This window comes from Anolis sagrei, chromosome 6 (assembly GCF_037176765.1).
Source record: "Anolis sagrei isolate rAnoSag1 chromosome 6, rAnoSag1.mat, whole genome shotgun sequence".
Taxonomy (NCBI): domain Eukaryota; kingdom Metazoa; phylum Chordata; class Lepidosauria; order Squamata; family Dactyloidae; genus Anolis; species Anolis sagrei.
The window spans coordinates 1,232,404-1,252,836 of record NC_090026.1 but is presented as its reverse complement, the minus strand read 5'-3'; the positions used below and the strand labels follow the sequence as shown (position 1 = coordinate 1,252,836).

Sequence of the window (20,433 nt, the reverse complement as noted above, 5' to 3'; positions counted from 1 at the left end):
TTGTCCATTTAAATTCATGTTTGCTGATTTTGCTGTGGCTTTTGACTTGCATTTTCCCTTTATTTTGTAACCATTTTTCTTCAATAAAAAAGGATTGTTTTTCACAGCCAAGTGTGGTGGAGAGTTATCTTAGGGCCTCGTTCCCTGCTCTGGATTGCAACAATTATTTATTAATTCTCAAAATCATACATGTGGAGAACCCTGTGTTATGGGGACAGAAACTTTATATTATTTTTTATTATTATTATAGTTATATTATTATTATTATAGTTATATTATTATTGTTGTTCATTCGTTCAGTCATCTCCAACTCTTCGTGACCTCCTGGACCAGCCCACGCCAGAGCTCCCTGTTGGCCGTCACCACCCCCAGCTCCTTCAAGGTCAGTCCAGTCACCTCAAGGATGCCATCCATCCATCTTGCCCTCTTCCTTTTGCCTTCCACTTTCCCCAGCATCATTCCCTTCTCTAGGCTTTGCTGTCTCCTCATAATGTGGCCAAAGGATTTCCACTTTGTCTCTAGTCTCCTTCCCTCCAGTGAGCTTTAGTCGGGCTTTATTTCCTGGAGGATGGACTGGTTGGATCTTCTCGCAGTCCAAGGCACTCTCAGAGCTTTCCTCCAACACCACAGCTCAAAAGCATCTCTCTTCCTTCGCTCAGCCTTCCCTCAGGTCCAGCTCTCACATCCGGAGGTGACTACAGGGAAGACCATGGCTTGGACTAGGCAATGGATCTTGGTTGCCAGTCTGATGTCTCTACTCTTGACTATTTTATCGAGACTGGACATTGCTCTCCTCCCAAGAAGGAAGTGTCTCCTGATTTCCTTTTATTATTATTATTATTATTATTATTATTATTATTATTTATTAATTCTCAAAATCATACATATGGAAAACCCTGTGTTATGGGGACAGAAACTTTATATTATTATTATTATTATTATTATTATTATTATTAGTTTCTGCCCGCATAACACAGGGTTCTCCATATGTATGATCTTGAGAATAAATAATAACATATTGGCTGTGCATCCTGGAAAACTCACAGCAACTCATGGGAGGCTTCGTTTGCTCTTGCAAAGGCCCAGCCACAGACCCATGTGTAGGAATGTTGAGTGCAGCGTCCACAACAGCAGCACATGGCCTCCTCCTCCTCCCAGCACAATGGCATTCCTGGTTTTGCTATGCCAAGCATTCCTCTTCTTCTTCTTCTTCCTCCTCCTCCTCCTCCACATTCCTTGGCCAAGGACCAAGGCCTGACCTTAGGGCAAACCATGCGCCAAAAGAGTGGAGGGCAATGGCCTGGAATGTGGGGAGTGGAAGTGGGGCTGCTGGTCACTCCTCGGGAAGAAACGCGGCTAATGTGCACCCAGGACCCCTCCCTCTCTGTCCCTGAGCCCATGCATCTTGGACAGCCATTAAGGAAACAATCCAAATAATGTCTTGTCGAAGCCTTTCATGGCTGGAATCACTGGGTTGTTGTAGGTTTTTTCGGGCTATATGGCCATGTTCCAGAGGCATTCTCTCCTGACGTTTCGCCTGCATCTATGGCAAGCATCCTCAGAGGTAGTGAGGTCTGCTGGAACTAGAAAAATTGGGTTTATATATCTGTGGAATAATGACCAGGGTGGGACAAAGGACTCTTCTCTGCTGGAGCTAGGTGTAAATGTTTGAACTGACCACCTTCATTAGCATTGAAAGGCCTGGCTGAGCCTGGGAAAATCTTTTGTTGAGAGGTGTTAAGATGTAAAAAACTCTAAAATTACAACAGCAAAACAGCAGAGAGGAAACAACCAGGCACATCTTAACACCTCTCAACAAAAGTTTTCTCCAGGCACTGTCAGGCCATTATATGCTAATTAAGGTAGTCAGTTGAGACATTCCCACCTAGCTCCAGCAGACAAGAGTCCTTTGTCCCACCCTGGTCATTCCACAGATATATAAACCCATTTTTCCTGGTTCCAACAGACCTCACTACCTCTGAGGATGCTTGCCATAGATGCAGGCGAAACGTCAGGAGAGAATGCCTCTAGAGCAAGGCCATATAGCCCGAAAAAACCCACAAGAACCTAACATATTTATATTATTATTATTATATTATTTTATTATATTTTCTATTATTACAGAATATCAATATGTTATTATATAATAGAAGAACATACTGATATTCTATAATAATAGAATATATAATAATAATATAATATATCATAATCATATATATTATAGAATATATATAATAATAGAATATATAATAAAACAATATAATAATAATAATGGTATTAATGATAATGGTGGTCAGTTTTTGAATTCTGCAAAACTGACTTGGATGAATGGCATTCACTCCTAGTACTGCGCAGGCGCGGGAAAAAGCCAGCTTGGCCACGCCCCCTTGCCCGGTAGCCACGCCCCTTGCCTGATTGGCCACGCCCCTTTAGCTCCCGCGCGTGCGTGGTTGCGTCTCTCCTCGTCGTCCTCGGCTCCCTTTCCCCAGAAGTCCCGCCTCCTCGCCTGAAGCCGGGCGCTGATTGGCTGCGGGGATCCCCCTCATAGCTGTGTTCCCTTCCAGCCGGGCCGGAGTGACCTTGGTCCAAGATGGCGGAGGCGAAGCCCAAGACCTCCCCCAAGTCCGTCAAGTTCCTTTTCGGGGGCCTGGCCGGGTGAGAAGAACAAGGGGAAGGAAGGGGCGCGTGGGGAAGCAGGGCCTCTGTCCGGAGGGATCGAATGGCGGGGGGGGGGCTCTCCCTGCAGGAAGGCAGGAGGACGCGGGGTGGACTGGATGGCCTCACGGGGCCCCTTCCAATCCTGTGATTCTGTTATTACAGATAGATAATGTCATATAATTATAATATAATACAATAATATAAGAATATACTATAATTATAATATAATATTTTAATATCCTAACATATTAATATCATATAATTTTATTATAATATAATACAATAATGTAAGAATTTACTATAATTATAATATAATGTTTTAATATTTAACATATTAATATAATATAATTTTACTGTAATGTAATACAATAATGTAAGAATATGCTACAATATAATAGTATAATATTTAAATATTCTAACATATTAATATAATATAATATTATTGCAATATAATGCAATAATGTATAGTATAATTATAATATAATACAATAATGTAAGAATATACTATAATTATAATACAATGTTTTAATATCTAACATATTAATATATAATTTTATTGTAATATAATACAATAATGTAAGAATATGCTACAATATAATTATAATATTTTAATATCTAACATATGAATATAATATAATTTTAATGTAATATAATACAATAATGTAAGAATATACTATAATATAATTATAATATAATGTTTTAATATTCTAACATGAATAAAATATAATATAATTTTATTACAATGTAATACAATAATTTAAGAATGTGCTACAATATAATTATAATATTTTAATATCTAACATATGAATATAATATAATTTTATTGTAATGTAATACAATAATGTAAGAATGTGCTACAATATAATTATAATATTTTAATATCTAACATATGAATAAAATATAAAATTTTATTGTAATATAATAGAATAATGTAAGAATATACTATAATTTAATTATAATATAATATTTTAATATTTTAACATATGAATAAAATGTAATAATATAATTTGATTTTAATAACATATAATAAAATATTTGATATTCTAACCTATATTAATATAATATAATATCACAATAATATAATATAATACAATAATGTAAGAATATGCTATAATTTAATTATAATATAATGTTTTAATATCTAACATATGAATAAAATGTAATATAATTTTAATGTAATATAATACAATAATGTAAGAATATACTATAATTATAGTATAATGTTTTAATATTCTAACATATTAATAAAATATAATTTTAATGGAATACAATAATGTAAGAATATACTATAATTATAATATAATATTTTAATATTCTAACATATTAATATAATATAATATTATTGCAATATAATACAATAATATAAGAATATGCTACAATATAATTGTAATATTTTAATATCTAACATATTAATAAAATATAATTTTATTGTAATACAATAATGTAAGAATATACTATAATTATAATATAATATTTTAATATCTAACATATGAATAAAATATATTATAATTTTAATGTAATATAATACAATAGTGTAAGAATATACTTCAATATAATTATAATATTTTAATATCTAACATGAATATAATATAATATTGTAATGTAATACAATAATGTAAGAATATACTATAATTAATAATATAATGTTTTAATGTTCTAACATATTAATATAATATAATTTGATTTTAATAACATGTAATAATAATATTTGATATTCTAACCTATATTAATAATATAATGTAATATCACAATTATAATATAATATAATGATTATAATATGGAACATGTATTCACATATATAGTATTATAATGTAATTATAATACAGTAATACAATACAATAATATTATAATTACAATATAATACAATAATGTAAGAATATACCATAACTATAATATAATATTTTAATATTCTGACCTATATTAATATAGTACACTTGGCGGACCATTATGCATGTGTGGACCATAATGACGGTTCTTATATTATTAATATAATAACATAATATGATAATATCACAATAATAATACAATATAATAATTATAATATGGAACATGTAATCACATATATAATATTATAATGTAATGTAATTATAATATTGTACAATAATATTACAATTACAATATAATACAATAATGTAAGAATATACTATAATGTAATTATAATATAATATTGTAATATTCTAACATATTACTAACAAGTAATATTATATTATATTACATATAATATAATAAATATATATTAATATATATTTATATCCAGGGCAGAGGAGCAATGCCAAAAATGTTAATCCCTCTTTGGTTTAGCATTTCTGAAACGGGATTGAGGGGATTAAGGGGCTCCCTTCCTCCCTCCCTCTTTCCCCAAACATGATGAATGGGCAGAAAAGGGGATTCTAGAATCAGAAAAATATATAAAAAATAAAATTATCCTGGTGACTTCCATCCAATTCTTCGCAGTTTCAAAATTATTTGTTCTATAGTATTTTGTATTATTTTAACTGTAGCATAGTGTAACTTTTTTCTTCTTATGTTCTGTTTAATGTGAATTCTATTTATGATTCTTTCCTTTTCTCGTTTCTTCATGATGATGTCCATCAGTGACCTGTCTGTCTGTTTAATTGGGTTTCCTGAGTTTTTCTTTATTAAAGAAGTTAATTTGGCCACGTCTTTTATTTCCCTTATTTTATTTAACCATACATATATATGTGTATATATATATATATATACACACACACACACACATATGCACATACACACACACACATTTAATTTAGTGTGTGTGTGTGTGTGTGTATATATATATATATATATATATATATATAATTTAACCGTGTGTGTATGTGTGTATACATACATACATACACACACATACACATACATACACTAGCCATCCCCTGCCATGCGTTGCTGTGGCCCAGTCTGTGTATATGTGTGGTTTGTGTGTGTGTGTATATGAGTGTGTGTATGTTTGTGTATATGACCTTGGAAGACGATCTTACTCGGACATATATATGTGTATATATGTATGTTTGTGTAGATATGTGGTTTTGCACATGCGTTGTAATGTAATTTTTGTTTGTTTGGGTTTTTTTGGCTTTTTAAGTCCCTTCCGCTGTGTTTTCCAGTGTGATGGTCACTCGTTGGCCTGAGAGGTGTCTTGTGTCCAAATTTGGTGTCAATTCGCCCAGTGGTATTTGAGTTCTGTTCATCCCACAAACGAACATGACATTTTTATTTATATAGATTATTTTTATTATTATTTTGTGTTACTGACTTAGACTTAAATAGACGTTTTTATTTGTATAGATATACATATATAAAATATGTTATACAGATGTTTAATGATTTATGTTACAGTTGTTTTTAATTGCCCTACACTTGTCTCGTGATGTTTTGTATCGATGTTGTTCACTGCTTTGAGTCGCCTGAGGGCTGAGAAAAGCGGGATAGAAATAAAGTAAATAATAAATAAATAAAAACCTCTCCCCTTCTTCAAGGTCTTGTTTCCGAATCCCGCGGTGACCCCTGCTTTCCCCCATCTATCTATCTATCTATCTATCTATCTATTTATCTCTCTTTCTCTCTCTCTCTCCGTTGCAGGATGGGGGCCACGGTGTTTGTGCAGCCTCTGGACCTGGTGAAGAACCGCATGCAGCTGAGCGGGGAGGGTGCCAAGACCAAGGAGTACAAGACCAGCTTCCACGCCGTGGGCAGCATCCTCCGCAACGAGGGCATCCGGGGCATCTACACCGGGTAATAACAATAACAATAATAATAATAATAATAATAATACTTTATTTATACCCCGCTACCATCTCCCCAAAAGACTCAGTGTGGCTTACATGAGGCCGAGCCCGCAATACAAACAATACAAGCAATACAAGCAATAACAGGTACAATACAATGCAATTAAAAATAAATCACATACACAAATAGCATAAACATTGAACAAGGTACAGTGCACATTTAAAACTATGGCTGGGCCAAATGTAATTGAAGTTTAAAAAATAATGCTAGGCATGGACAAGTTGCAGGAGATGAGGCGTTGATGGAGAAATACAAGCAGTCCTAAATCAATGTAAAGTGTTGGGGTTCAGCCTGAGTTTGAACTTGAACCTGATTCTCTGTTTGTTCCTCCTGATGCTAATGAAAGTATATTTACTGATGCTAATGAAAATGTACCTTTTGATGCCAATGCTCCTGAAATTAGTGAGGAAGAAACTGCTGTAGGTTTGGAAAATGCCAATGTTCCTGAAATTAGTGAGGAAGGAACTTCTGTAGATTTGGAAAATGAAAGTACCAGTGTGCATGAGAATGTTTCAGAGGGAGACCTTGACCTTTCCCTCCCTTCTGCACCTGGTAACTGTAATGACAACAGAAGGGGCCAAATTTGGGAAGACAGAAGTAAATCACTCAGTTTGCATCGATCCTCCCGAATTCAAGAATTAAAAACATTGGCTTCAAAACAGAAGGGCGGTTCACGGAACCCATTCTTGAGTTTTAATTGCCTTATGCCGAGCTGATTGTCTCAGTTCAGGCATCGTTTCAGAATTGATGAAGACCTTGGCAGTTCTCCCGGTTCCCTGGCCATAGTTTGGGAAGATTTCTAGGATATCAAGTACGGTTAGTGGATTGCTAACAGGTTCCAGTATTTCCCAGTGAGGCTTTTGGTTTTGCTTTGTCCATTTAAATTCATGTTTGCTGATTTTGCTGTGGCTTTTGACTTGCATTTTCCCTTTATTTTGTAACCATTTTTCTTCAATAAAAAAGGATTGTTTTTCACAGCCAAGTGTGGTGGATAGTTATCTTAGGGCCTCGTTCCCTGCTCTGGATTGCAACATAAAGTGCTTTTGGGGGACATATTGCTAAGGGTTCATTATTACAAAAGGACTGAAGGGAAGGAGGGAGGGAGGAATGGGCACGAGGGGCGGGGTGGAATTATTGAGGAAATAAGTAACAAGAAAGAGCTGGATCAGCAACATACACATATACACAGAGAGAGAGAGAGCTTCTGGTCAAGGGTCAAAGTGTTGTGTCTTGTCTGTTGTGGCCAAAGCTCATTCCTTGAAGTGGGAGAAAGGGGTCAGCAGGTTGCAGAAGGGAGAACTGTAATTTGTTGTGGGTTATTCGTTCAGTCGCTTCCAACTCAAGCTGTAATAACAATAATATAATACGGCAGTGGTTTTCAACCTGTGGGTCCCTCCCCAGGTGTTTTGGCCTACAACTCCCAGAAATCCCAGCCAGTTTACCAGCTGTTAGGATTTCTGGGAGTTGAAGGCCAAAAACATCTGGGGACCCCAGGTTGAGAAACACTGTAATACGGTGTTCCCTCGCTACTTCGCGGTTCGCTTTTTGCGGGCTCGCTGTTTTGCAGGTTTTTGCCTCATGGTAACGATGGCGTGTGGAAGGGGGTTTCACCCTCCCCCTCGGGAGAGAGGCAGCCAAGCATCAAAAAGGAAAGAGAGAGGAGATACAAAGCAATATGTAAATTGCAGCCTTATAGCCCCTTCCTTATAGATAGCCAAAAAAAAAAAAAGTCCGCAATGCCTTTGTTTTCATGATTATCAATTGAAGTATGTTTCATTATAATGTTTGGTTTTATTGTTGCTGATATTTTTATATTGTACATTGTAATTGTGTCCTTGGTGGCATTGAATTTTTGCCTTGTAAACCACCTTGATTCACCGGAAGGCTGAGAGGGGTGGTATAGAAATGTACTAAATAAATAAAAAATAATAATTTAAATCTCTCCTTGCTTCTGTCTCACCCTTGGAACACGATATATAGATAGACAGACAGATAGATATAGCATCCCTACTTTGCGGATTTTCACTTATCGCGGATGGTCCTGGAACGAAAGATCCGCTATAAGTGAGGGAACACTTTAATTATTAAACTTTAATACATTTTATTTATACCAGTAGTAGTAGTAGTTTGTGTAGTGCTTAGATCATAGGTCTTTCATATATAGGGCAAACAAATAAATACATAAAGATCAGAGTATTTAATACAATATGAAATATACCATTTATTTATTTGTCGTGTCAGGGCAGCCAGTCAATTATATTACATTTCTAACAGAACAAATTAAGCAAACAGAGAAAATACAAAATGTGTGAGTTTGGTAGTTGTTTAAATGTCCTTTGAGCAGTATCTGGCCCCTTGGAGTGCTTCCCGTGTTGCTGCAAGAAGGTCCTCCCTTGTGCATGTGGCGGGGCTCAGGTTGCATTGCAGCAGGTGGTCAGTGGTTGGCTCTTCTCCGCACTCGCATGTCGTGGACTCCACTTTGTGGCCCCATTTGTTGAGGTTGGCTTTGCATCTCGTGGTGCCAGAGCGCAGTCTGTTCAGTGCCTTCCAAGTCGCCCAGTCTTCTGTGTGCCCAGGGGGGAGTCTCTCATTTGATATCAGCCATTGGTTGAGGTTCTGGGTTTGAGCCTGCCACTTTTGGACTCTCGCTTGCTGAGGTGTTCCGGTGAGTGTCTCTGTAGATCTTAGGAAACTATGTCTTGATTTAAGTCGTTGACGTGCTGGCTGATACCCAAACAGGGGATGAGCTGGAGGTGTCTCTGCCTTGGTCCTTTCACTATTGGCTGCTCCTTCCCGGCGGATGTCAGGTGGTGCAATACCGGCTAGGCAGTGTAATTTCTCCAGTGGTGTAGGGCGCAGACACCCCGTGATAATGTGGCATGTCTCATTAAGAGCCACATCCACTGTGTGTCTTAGTGTCAATCCAGAAGCAACCAGCATGCAAGCAATATACCATTAAAACACTCCATAAGCCGCCCTGAGTCCCCCCCCCTTGGGGTTTGAGAAGGGCGGGGTAGAAATGCGCGAAATAAATAAATAAACCTACTGGCTGTTAGGAATTGTGGGAGGAGTCCAAAACACTTGAAGGGAGGGCCGAAATTGGCCCATGTCCAGTTTAGCCCTTTAATGAGGCAGAGATTTAGTTGGGGGTCCTGGGTGCCCATTCTTCTTGCTACCTGCACACTTTTATGCCTATTTCCTGCTGTCCATCGCTGACCTTCCTCTCCCCTTGGTCCCTAGGCTGTCTGCCGGCCTCCTGCGCCAGGCCACATACACCACAACGCGGCTGGGCATCTACACCATCCTCTTTGAGAAGCTCACGGGGGCCGACGGCACGCCCCCCAACTTCTTCATGAAGGCGCTGATTGGGATGACGGCGGGCGCTGTCGGAGCCTTTGTGGGCACGCCTGCCGAGGTGGCGCTCATCCGGATGACGGCGGACGGCAGGTGAGTGGGCACCACGAGGAGGACCCTCATCGTGGCAGGAGAGGGCAACCCTGCATGACCATTGGGGTTCCCCTCTATCTCTGGGGATCTGTGCCAAAGATGGGGAAGAACATCATCAGAAACATCTAAGAAACTCCTTCGGTAGAAAGAAATGAAAGGCAAAGATACAGGGTGGGTGATGCCTGGCTCGACAACAGTCCATGTGAGAAAGATCTTGGAGTCTTCCTGGGTTTCTAGGCTGCACCCAAAGGAGTTGAGGGTTCAGATTGAGGGAAGAAGTCCTGCTGCCTCTCCCTTCTGCTTTGGCCAGACCTCTTTACCTAGAATTACACTATTGTTGCAACACAGAGTAGGCTTCACCTTGCTTCCAAACACCACCACAGAAGAGGTGTGTGGTGCGAGTCGCCCTAGGGCTGAGAGCGGCGGTTAACAAATGCAGCAAATAAATAAATAAATAAATAAGAGCTGTAGTTTTACAGTTTATTGAGGAAAAAATCCAAGTCAAAATAAAGAATAAGCATTGCAAAGTTCCAAAGATTAAGATTAAATGCAGAATACAGTTCCACAGATCTTCAGGTAAAATTAGGAGACACAATCCTATTGGCAAAGTTCAAACCAGAGTCCCAGGTACAAGCAATGAAACATTTGCCCCATGAATCACGATGCAAGAAATCCCAAGCGTACTGCTTTCCAGGCTAAGGTTATTCCAAGAAGTTTTCAGGCTAATAAGCTACGTTGAACTGACACTTTCACAGAATTTCCAGGAGGCCTAAATACCTTTCTAACATCAAAACATTTGGCTCTCAGCAGCGTAGTGGAGGGCAAGGTCTTGAGGCACTGCACCCAGTGTGCCGATCACCAGTGGGACCATCTTGACTGGCTTGTGCCAGAGTCTTTGCAATTCTATTATTATTATTATTATTATTATTATTATTATTATTATATGAAACACAACATGATGGTAATTTTGTTAGCACCGATTGTGTTTAAGTGCAGGCCAAGGTTTTGAGGCACTGCACCCAGTGTGCTGATCACCAGTGCAACCATCTTGACTGGCTTGTGCCAGAGTCTTTGCAATTCTATTATTATTATTATTATTATTATTATTATTATTATTATATGAAACACAACAAGATGGTAATTTTGTCAGCACCGATTGTGTTTAAGTGCAGGCCAAGGTCTTGAGGCACTGCACCCAGTGTGCTGATCACCACTGGGACTGGCTTGACTGGCACCTTGACTGGCTTGTGCCATAATAATAATAATAATAATTATTATTATTATTATTATTATTATTATTAACAGCTGTTCAGGGCCAAAGTCTCCTTGTTTGTGTGCCCATTCTGTGTGTCTCTAACACTGCTTTCATCTTCTCCATGCCCTGCTTCCAGGTTGCCTCCGGACCAGCGGAGGGGCTACTCGAACGTCTTCAACGCCTTGGTGCGGATCACGCGAGAGGAGGGGGTGCCCACCCTCTGGAGGGTAGGTTGCCCTGGGGTCTCCCATTGGGATGGGAAACATTTGTGCAGCTGGGAAACACCTGGAGGGGAAATGCACATGCCCTTTCCCCAATATTCTGGGAACAGGGAGTCCTTTCCCCAGAAGGGGCTTTTGTTTACTATAGGAAGGGGATTTCCCAGCAGACTCAAGGAAGTGAGCCCTAGATTCAGGGCCATCCAGTTCCACTCTCTTCTGAAGACACAATCAAAGCATCTTTGACAGATGGCCAACTCTTTCTAGGGATTGTGGGGGGGGGGGGGGGGGTTGAATTCTGCCTGCCCATTGGCTGCCCTTCTCCAGATCTATGTTCAAGTCCTTCTGCTCTCACAGAAAATAAGCACTAAAATATTCAGAATATTCAGAGAAATATTCTGAAAAAATATTCAGAGAATGTTACAAAAATGTTTGCAGAAATATTCACAGAAATATTCAGAAAAAAATATTCATGAAAGTATTCAGGAATATTCATTAAAATCTTCATTGAAATGTTCACAGAAATATTTGCAGAAATATTTGTTAAAATATTTGCAAAAATATTCATAAAATAGCCAGAAAAATAATCATGAAAATTATTCACAGAAACATACACAGAAAATATTCATAAATATTAAAAATATTTGCAGAAATATTCAGAAAAATATTCATGAAAGTATTCAGGAATATTCATTAAAATGTTCATTGAAATGTTCACAGATATATTAATTAAAATATTTGCAAAAATATTCAGAAAATAGCTGGAAAAAATAATCATGAAAATTATTCACAGAAATATACACAGAAAATGTTCATAAATATTAAAAATATTTGCAGAAATATTCAGAAAAATGTTCATGAAAGTATTCAGGAATATTCATTCAAATGTTCATTCAAATGTTCACAGAAATATTCCCAGAAATATTTGTTAAAATATTTTCAGAAATATTCAGAAAATAGCCAGAAAAATAATCATGAAAATTATTCACAGAAAATATACACAGAAAATATTCATAAATATTAAAAATACTTTCAGAAAAAATCAGAAAAATATTCATGAAAGTATTCAGGAATATTCATTAAAATATTCACAAAAATGTTCACAGAAATATTCCCAATAATATTCATTAAAATATTCAGAAAATAGTTAGAAAATAAGCATGAAAATTATTCACAGAAAATATACACAGAAAATATTCATAAAATATTCATTAAAATATTAAACATATTCAGAAAATATTCAGAAAAATTATAATGAAAGTATTCAGAAATATTCATTAAAATATTTGCAAAAATAGTCAGAAAATAGTCAGAAAATAATGATGAAAATTATTCACAGAAATATACACAGACAATATTCATAAAATATTCATTAAAATATTAAAAATATTTGCAGAGATATTCAGAAAAATATTCATGAAAGTATTCAGAAAAATTCAGTAAAATATTTGCAAAAATATTCATAAAATAGCCGGAAAAACAATCATGAAAATTATTCACAGAAATATACACAGAAAATATTCATAAAGCACTCTCCTATCTCCTTACTCTGGGCTTCCCTTCCTCTCCCCTTCCATGAATACTTGGCAGAATGAGTAGTAGCAATATTCCAAAAACCCTGCTTTTGCTAGAGCTTCCTACAAGGCGTAAACCCCTCTCCTCACTCCTTTGCCCTTCTGACCCAAATAGGGTTGTGTGCCCACGATGGCCAGAGCGGTGGTCGTCAACGCAGCCCAGTTGGCCTCTTACTCCCAGTCCAAGCAGTTCCTCCTCGACTCCGGTAAGTTGTGTTGTGAGTCCAATGGGAGGGAAGGATGTCCCCAGAGTAGGCATGGGCCAACTTCGGCCCTCCGGGTGTTTTGGACTCCAACTCCCACAATTCCTAACAGCCGGTAGGCTGTTAGGAATTGTGGGAGTTGGAGTCCAAAACACCCGGAGGGCCAAAGTTGGCCCATACCTGCTCTGGAGGAAGACCTCTCTCTCCATGACCCTTCCTCCCTACTTCCAGGCTACTTCAAGGACAACATCTTGTGCCACTTCTGCGCCAGCATGATCAGCGGCTTGGTCACCACGGCCGCCTCCATGCCTGTGGACATCGCCAAGACCAGGTCAGGCCTCTTTTTGTTGTTGTTGTTGTTGTAGAAAATATATGGAATTTCCAATAGTTTTAAGACAGTGTGTATAATAATAATAATAATAATAATAATAATAATAATAATAATAATAATAATAATGAGAGATAGGTGTAGTAATGATAACAAATACAAAGCTTTTCTTCCCCTCTCCCCAATTACATATAGTTCTGATCTACTGACCAGATGGGCAGGGTCTCCACTGACTGCCAGTGTGGCTTGTCGTGTTTATTGTTGGGACTCAGCCTGTGTGTGAACCTGAGCCTGAGTCTCTGATTGTATTGCCTAATGTTGATGCTAATGTTGATGGGCTTATGTATTGTCGAAATGTAATCACCGCTCAACAAAAGATTCCCCCAGGCACTGCCAAGCCATCAAATGCTAATTAAGGTGGTCAGTTGAAACATTCACACCTAGCTCCAGCAGACAAGAGTCCTTTGCCCCACCCTGGTCATTCCACAGATATATAAACCCATTTTCCTACTTCCAACAGACCTCACTAACTCTGAGGATGCTTGCCATAGATGCAGGCGAAACGTCAGGAGAGAATGCCTCTAAAACATGGCCATATAGCCCGAAAAAACCTACAACAACGCAGTGATTCCGGGCATGAAAGCCTTTGACAATACATTAAACAAGGACATCTAATCACCTCTCAACAAAAGTTTGCTCCAGGCACTGCCAGGCCATCAAATGCTAATTAAGGTGGTCAGTTGAAACATTCACACCTAGCTCTGGCAGACAAGAGTCCTTTGCCCCACCCTGGTCATTCCACATTTATATACCATAAACCCATTTTCCTACTTCCAACAGACCTCACTACCTCTGAGGATGCTTGCCATAGATGCAGGTGAAACGTCAGGAGAAAATGCCTCCAGAACATGGCCATATAGCCTGGAAAAACCTACAACAACCCATTGATGGGCTTAGTTTGGATAGTGAGGCTTTGCTTTTGCCTTTTGCATTCTCTGTCATAGGGCTCCTCGTCTTCTCAAACTACATTTCCCAGAATGCTTTGCTTTCTCCATTTCTTTCCCAGTGAATTCTGCTTTCTCCCTGATGCTTCTCTCTAAGAAGCCTTTTTGGCTTTGCTTTTGCCTTTTGCATTCTCTACCATAGGGCTCCTTGTCTTCCGAAACTACATTTCCCAGAATACTCTGCTTTCTCAGTTTATTTCCCAGCGAATTATGCTTTCTCCCTGGTGCTTTTCTCTAGGAAGCCTTTTTGGCTTTGCTTTTGCTTTTTGCATTCTCTACCAGAGGGCTCCTCGCCTTCCCAAACTACATTTCCCAGAATGCTATGCTTTCTCCGTCGCTTTCCCAGTGAATTCTGCTTTTTTCCTGATGCTTCCCTGTAGGAAGCCTTTTTGGCTTTGCTTTTGCCTTTTGCATTCTCTGCCATAGGGCACCTCGTCTTCCCAAACTAAATTACCCAGAATACTTTACTTTCTCCATCTCTTTCCCAGCGAATTATGCTTTCTCCCTGATGCTTCCCTCTAGGAAGTCTTTTTGGCTTTGCTTTTGCCTTTTGCATTCTCTGCCATAGGGCACCTCAGCTTCCCAAACTACATTTCCCAGAATGCTTTGTTTTCTCCGTTTCTTTTCCAGCAAATTCTGCGTTCTCCCTGATGCTTCCTTCTAGGAAGCCTTTTTGGCTTTGGTTTTGCTTCCTTGCACTGAACATGAAACTGATTTTGGGGGGCTTCTGAGATTTACAAAAATGTAAACAAAAAAGTCTTGGGTGAGTTTCGATTCTTCTGTTTTTGTCAAGTGTCGGATATTGCATCGTAATTACAAATTTAACGAATTTGTTCCGACTTACGAAGACTAACAAAAACATTACACTACCCTAGTAACTAATCCACTTAGGCAATCCAAAGGCAGGACTCGAGTTTATCGCCATTTTATGGGGATATCCATTGTCCCACTTCTGTGTTTGCAGAATCCAGAACATGCGGATGATCGACGGGAAGCCAGAGTACCGGAACGGACTGGTGAGTGTCCTTTTACTCGGTGTTAGCCTTGGGGCAATCCCACCTTCGTCGCCATTTATGTAACAAAATGCAGTGTGTGTTCTGTTTTAGGAAAGAAGGGAAACTAAATAATCTGCACCTTTGAGACTGTATTCCAGGCATGGGCCAAGTTTGGCCCTCCTTGGAGGTGTTTTGGACTTCAACTCCCACAATTGCTGGCCTCAGGCCCCTTCCTTTTCCCAGAATACTCTGCTTTCTCTGTTTCTTTCTAGTGAATTTTGCTTTCTCCCTGATGCTTCCCTCTAGGAAGCCTTTTTGGCTTTGCTTTTGCTTCCTTGCACTGAACATGAAACTGATTTTGGGGGGTTTCTGAGATTTACAAAATGTAAATGAAAAAGTCTTCCCAGAATACTCTGCTTTCTCCATTTCTTTCCCAGCGAATTCTGCATTCTCCCTGATGCTTCCCTCTAGGAAGCCTTTTTGGCTTTGCTTTTACATTCTCTGCCATAGGGCTCCTTGCCTTCCCAAACTACATTTCCCAGAATCCATTTCTTTCCCAGCGAATTCTGCATTCTCCCTGGTGCTTCTCTCTAGGAAGCCTTTTTGGCTTTGCTTTTGCCTTTTGCATTCTCCGCCATAGGGCTCCTTGTCTTCCCAAACTACATTTTCCAGAATACTTTACTTTCCCCATCTCTTTCCCAGCGAATTCTGCTTTCTCCTTGATGCTTTCCTCTAGGAAAAGGAAAGGGTCTGAGGCCAGGAATTGTGGGAGTTGAAGTCCAAAACACCTCGAAAGAGGGCCAAACTTGGCCCATGCCTCATCTAGCCAATCTGCAATCTCTGTTGTCTGCCTCCAATTCATGCGGGACGGAGAGTAAACAAAGACAGAGCCCTGCCCCCTCTCTCCGTTCTGGACTTCAGTCTCCTTAAGGCAACGGCAAAGTCCAGGCAGTGTCCGAAGTCTCCCTGGTGACCCAGCCAAGTGTGGCTTCGGCTCTTGCATGATGGACACTCGCAAAAAGGCCGTGTCCCTCTGACACAGTGCGGCCAAACATTAACAAGTGTCCCACAGCCTCAAAAACACTGTCTTAATCTTGTGCCAGTTTTAAGTTCCTTGGATGCAGCATTGTTAAGGAGGACCCAGCAGAGATCGTATTACCTGAGCCCCCTTCTACACTGCCCTTATATCCTGGGATCTGATCCTGGATTATCTATCCCAGAGTATATGGCAGTGGAGACTCGTTTAATCCACTTCAAAGCAGATATATTTATCATGTCATCAGCAACCAGACATTTGTATTACATTTTTAACAAAAACAAACAAACAAACAGACAGACAAAACACAGAGTTTGCAAGCTTGGTAGTGGATTAAATGTCCTTTGACTAGTCTCTGGCCCCTTGGAGTGCCTCTGGTGTTGCCACAAGGACGTCCTCCATGGTGCATGTGTCCAAAAGTGGCAGGCTCAAACCCAGAACCTCAACCAATGGCTGATACCAAATGAGAGACTCCCCCCTGGGCACACAGAGGACTGGGCGACTTGGAAGGCGGTGAACAGACTGTGCTCTGGCACCACGAGATGCAGAGCCAACCTTCAGAAATGGGGCCACAAAGTGGAATAATCCACGACATGCAAGTGTGGAGAGGAGCAAACCACTGACCACCTGCTGCAATGCAACCTGAGCCCTGCCACATGCACCATGGAGGACCTTCTCATAGCGACACCAGAGGCACTCCAAGGGGCCAGAGACTGGTCAAAGGACATTTAATCAACTACCAAACTCACAAATTTTGTATTTTGTCTGTTTGTTTGCTTTGTTCTGTTAGAAATGTAATATAATTTGAATGGTTGTCCTGACACGACAAATAAATTCTTGGAACTGGACACATAAGTCAATCAAGGGGTCATTCGCATACCCACGTTGTGGGAATTGGACTCCAAAACACCTGGAGGGAGGGCCCAAGTTGGCCCATGCCTTTTTCCTCTTGGAGGTGGACACATAAGTCAATCAACAGATCATCTGCATACCCATGTTGTGAGAGTTGGAGTCCAGTACACTTGGGGAGAGGGCTGAAGTTGGACCATGCCTTTGTCATCTTGGAGGTGGACACTTAAGTCAATCAAGGGGTCATCTGCATACCCACGTTGTGGGAGTTGGAATCCAAAATAGTTGAAGTGAGGGCCCAAGTTGGCCCATACCTTTGTCCTTTTGGAACTAGATACTTAAGGGATCTTTTGCATACCCACGTTGTGGGAGTCAGAGTCCAAAACACTTGGAGGAAGGGCCGAAGTTGGCCCATACCTTTTGTCCTCTTGGAACTGGACACTTAAGTCCATCAAGGTGTAATCTGCATAGCTACGTTGTGGAAGTTGGACTCCAAAACACGTGAAGGGAGGGACAAAGTTGGTTCTCTTGGAACTGGCCACATAAGTCAATCAAGGGATCATCTGCATACTCAAGTTGTGGGAGTTGGAGTCCAAAATAGTTGGAGTGAGGGTTGAAGTTGGTCTATGCCTTTGTCCTCTTAGAACTGGACACTGAAGTCAATCAAGGGGTCATCTGCATACCCACATTGTGGGAGTTGGAGTCCAGTACACTTGGAGGGAGGGCTGAAGTTGGCCCATGCCTTTGACCACTTGGAATTGGACACTTAAGTGAATCAAGGGGTCCTCTGCATACCCACATTGTGGGAATCGAATACACTTGGAGGGAGGGCTGAAGTTGGCCCATGCCTTTGTCCTCTTAGAACTGGACACTGAAATTAATCAAGGGGTCATCTGCATATTCACATTGTGGGAGTTGGAGTCCAAAACACCTGGAGGGAGTGTCCTCTTGGAACTAGATACTTAAGTCAATCAAGGGGTCATTGCAATACCCAAGTTGTGGGAGTCAGAGTCCAAAACACTTGGAGGAAGGGCTGAAGTTGGCCCATGCCTTTGTCCTCTTGGAACTGGACACTTAAGTCAATCAAGGTGTCATCTGCATAGCCATGTTTTGGGAGCTGGAATCCAAAACACTTGGAGGGAGGGCCCAAGTTGGCCCATGCCTTTGTCCTCTTGGAGGTGGACACTTAAATCAATCAAGGGATCATCTGTATACCCAAGTTGTGGGAGTTGGAATCAGAAATGGTTGGAGTTGGCCCATGTTTTGTCCTCTTGGTACCTGATACTTTCAAGGGGTCATCTGCATCAGAGACCAAAACACTTGGAGGGAGGTCTGAAGTTGGCCCATGCCTGTTCCCTTCTGCCTGCTGACCAGCGTGTCCTCTCTCCCGTGTGCCTTGCAGGACGTGCTGCTGAAGGTGGTGCGCTACGAGGGCTTCTTCAGCCTGTGGAAGGGCTTCACCCCGTACTACGCCCGGCTGGGGCCCCACACCGTCCTCACCTTCATCTTCTTGGAGCAGATGAACAAGTTCTACAAGAAGTTCTTCCTCAGTGCCTGATGTGGATTTAGGGTGGGGAGGGGGACCCCATGTTTGGGGCGCACGGCACCCCTGATTCTCTGAGGGGCAGCGGGAAAAGGAATGGCGTGTGACTGCGTGTGCGTGCCTCCATCCACTGATGGTGAGTTTGGGTTTTGGAGGGGGAGAGAGAGACGTTATTTATTAGGGGGCAACTCCGGGCATTGCTGCCACCGCTGCTGCTTCCGTGGGGGGCTGCCTTGCCCCAAGCCAAACTGCCACCCCCTCCCATTGCATCTCACGATGGTGCTTCACGGCCCCTCTTCTCCCCCAACGATGCTTCCTGCTTAGTCAAACCAATCATGGTCTCCACCCCTGCGCCTGCCGCCAGTGAGGGAGGGAGGATGAAGAAGAAGAAGATGAAGAGGAGGAGAGCAGGCCCAGGACCCTTTTGGGGGGAGGGGGCTCCACCAGCACAAATATGCTTTCAGGTGATGGGAATTGGGGGGTCTTGTCCTTGTCTCCTTTGGATGCCGGGAACCCCCACCTACGATTGTAAAAGCAATATAAACTGTGAAAAGGAAGCCCCAGAGTGTATTTTTCCCAACGTTTACCATTTCGTCTTACTCCCCGCGCGGGTCATGGAAACGTTGCGGCGGAATTGAATCATCACAACAATAAAATGCTTCCGTTTTGAAAAGTTGGGAATAGTTTGAAGACCAAATACGACTCACACAAACACACACCCTGTCCTTATGCACACACCCTCTCCGTAGAAAGGCTCAGTGCAGAGCGACCCCTGAAGCAGCACACTGTTTTTGTAAGACTGTAGGATCTATGTAGCAATATTAAATGACCACTCACAAGCCGGTTTGGCTTTGAAATGAATATATTTCTTGTATCTCTGCAGCAAAGGAAGACACTATGGACTTTTCCCCACCACCACTTCCTTTTATACACCTTTGCTGCCCATCTTCCCCTCTTCTCAGTGTCCTTATTAGAACTTGTCGCTTCACAAGTTCCAATACAAGGTTTCCAGCTCCCTCTCTGCCTTCAAAATGTCAGAGAGAAAAGACAACCCGGATGATTCAGTCAGGATGTCACGGAGGGAATTTGTGATGTCTCCATGCCGTCAGAAATTGACTCCTGACAGTTTTTAATAATAATAATAATAATAATACTTTATTATTATTGATACCCCACCACCATCTCCCCAAGGGGACTTGGGGCGGCTTACATGGGGTCAAGCCCAGCAGTACAGCAAAGCAATAGGGCTGGGCGGTTTCATTTCGTTAATTCGTAATTCGTTAAAAATTCGTTAATTTTTTGTTAACGAAGCGATAACGAACCATTCTGGAGCAACTTAAAAACGAAATGAATTTTTCAATTCGTTTCGTAAATGCTTCGTATTTCGTTATGTATTCGTTTCGTTATTGGTTTGAGGTCGTTTCGTTATTATTTCCGCATGTCTGGGGCAAGTTTTATAGTTTTTTGTTTAATTAGTGAAAAAAATTATAATATCACACCAACAGTCAACAACAGAGGG

The 20,433-nt window shown here is 40.4% G+C and overlaps 1 protein-coding gene across 1 annotated transcript; it reads left to right on the top strand.

Annotated features, from left to right (window-relative positions):
* Positions 1-2,528: 2,528 nt before the first annotated feature.
* On the top strand, positions 2,529-19,587 carry SLC25A11 (solute carrier family 25 member 11). Its single transcript, XM_060779787.2, has 8 exons — positions 2,529-2,655; positions 6,256-6,408; positions 9,703-9,909; positions 11,301-11,391; positions 13,072-13,162; positions 13,391-13,490; positions 15,456-15,507; positions 18,774-19,587. The coding sequence occupies exons 1-8, from the start codon at positions 2,591-2,593 to the stop codon at positions 18,927-18,929; spliced, it is 915 nt and encodes a 304-aa protein (XP_060635770.2). The 5' UTR covers positions 2,529-2,590; the 3' UTR covers positions 18,930-19,587.
* Positions 19,588-20,433: the final 846 nt, after the last annotated feature.

Coding starts and splice junctions, on each gene's coding strand:
- SLC25A11 (XM_060779787.2), top strand. CDS start 2,591: ATGGCGGAGGCGAAGCCCAAGACCTCCCCCAAGTCCGTCAAGTTCCTT. Junction 6,409..9,702: donor ATCCGGGGCATCTACACCGG/GTAATAACAATA, acceptor CTTGGTCCCTAG/GCTGTCTGCCGGCCTCCTGC. Junction 13,163..13,390: donor GCAGTTCCTCCTCGACTCCG/GTAAGTTGTGTT, acceptor CCCTACTTCCAG/GCTACTTCAAGGACAACATC.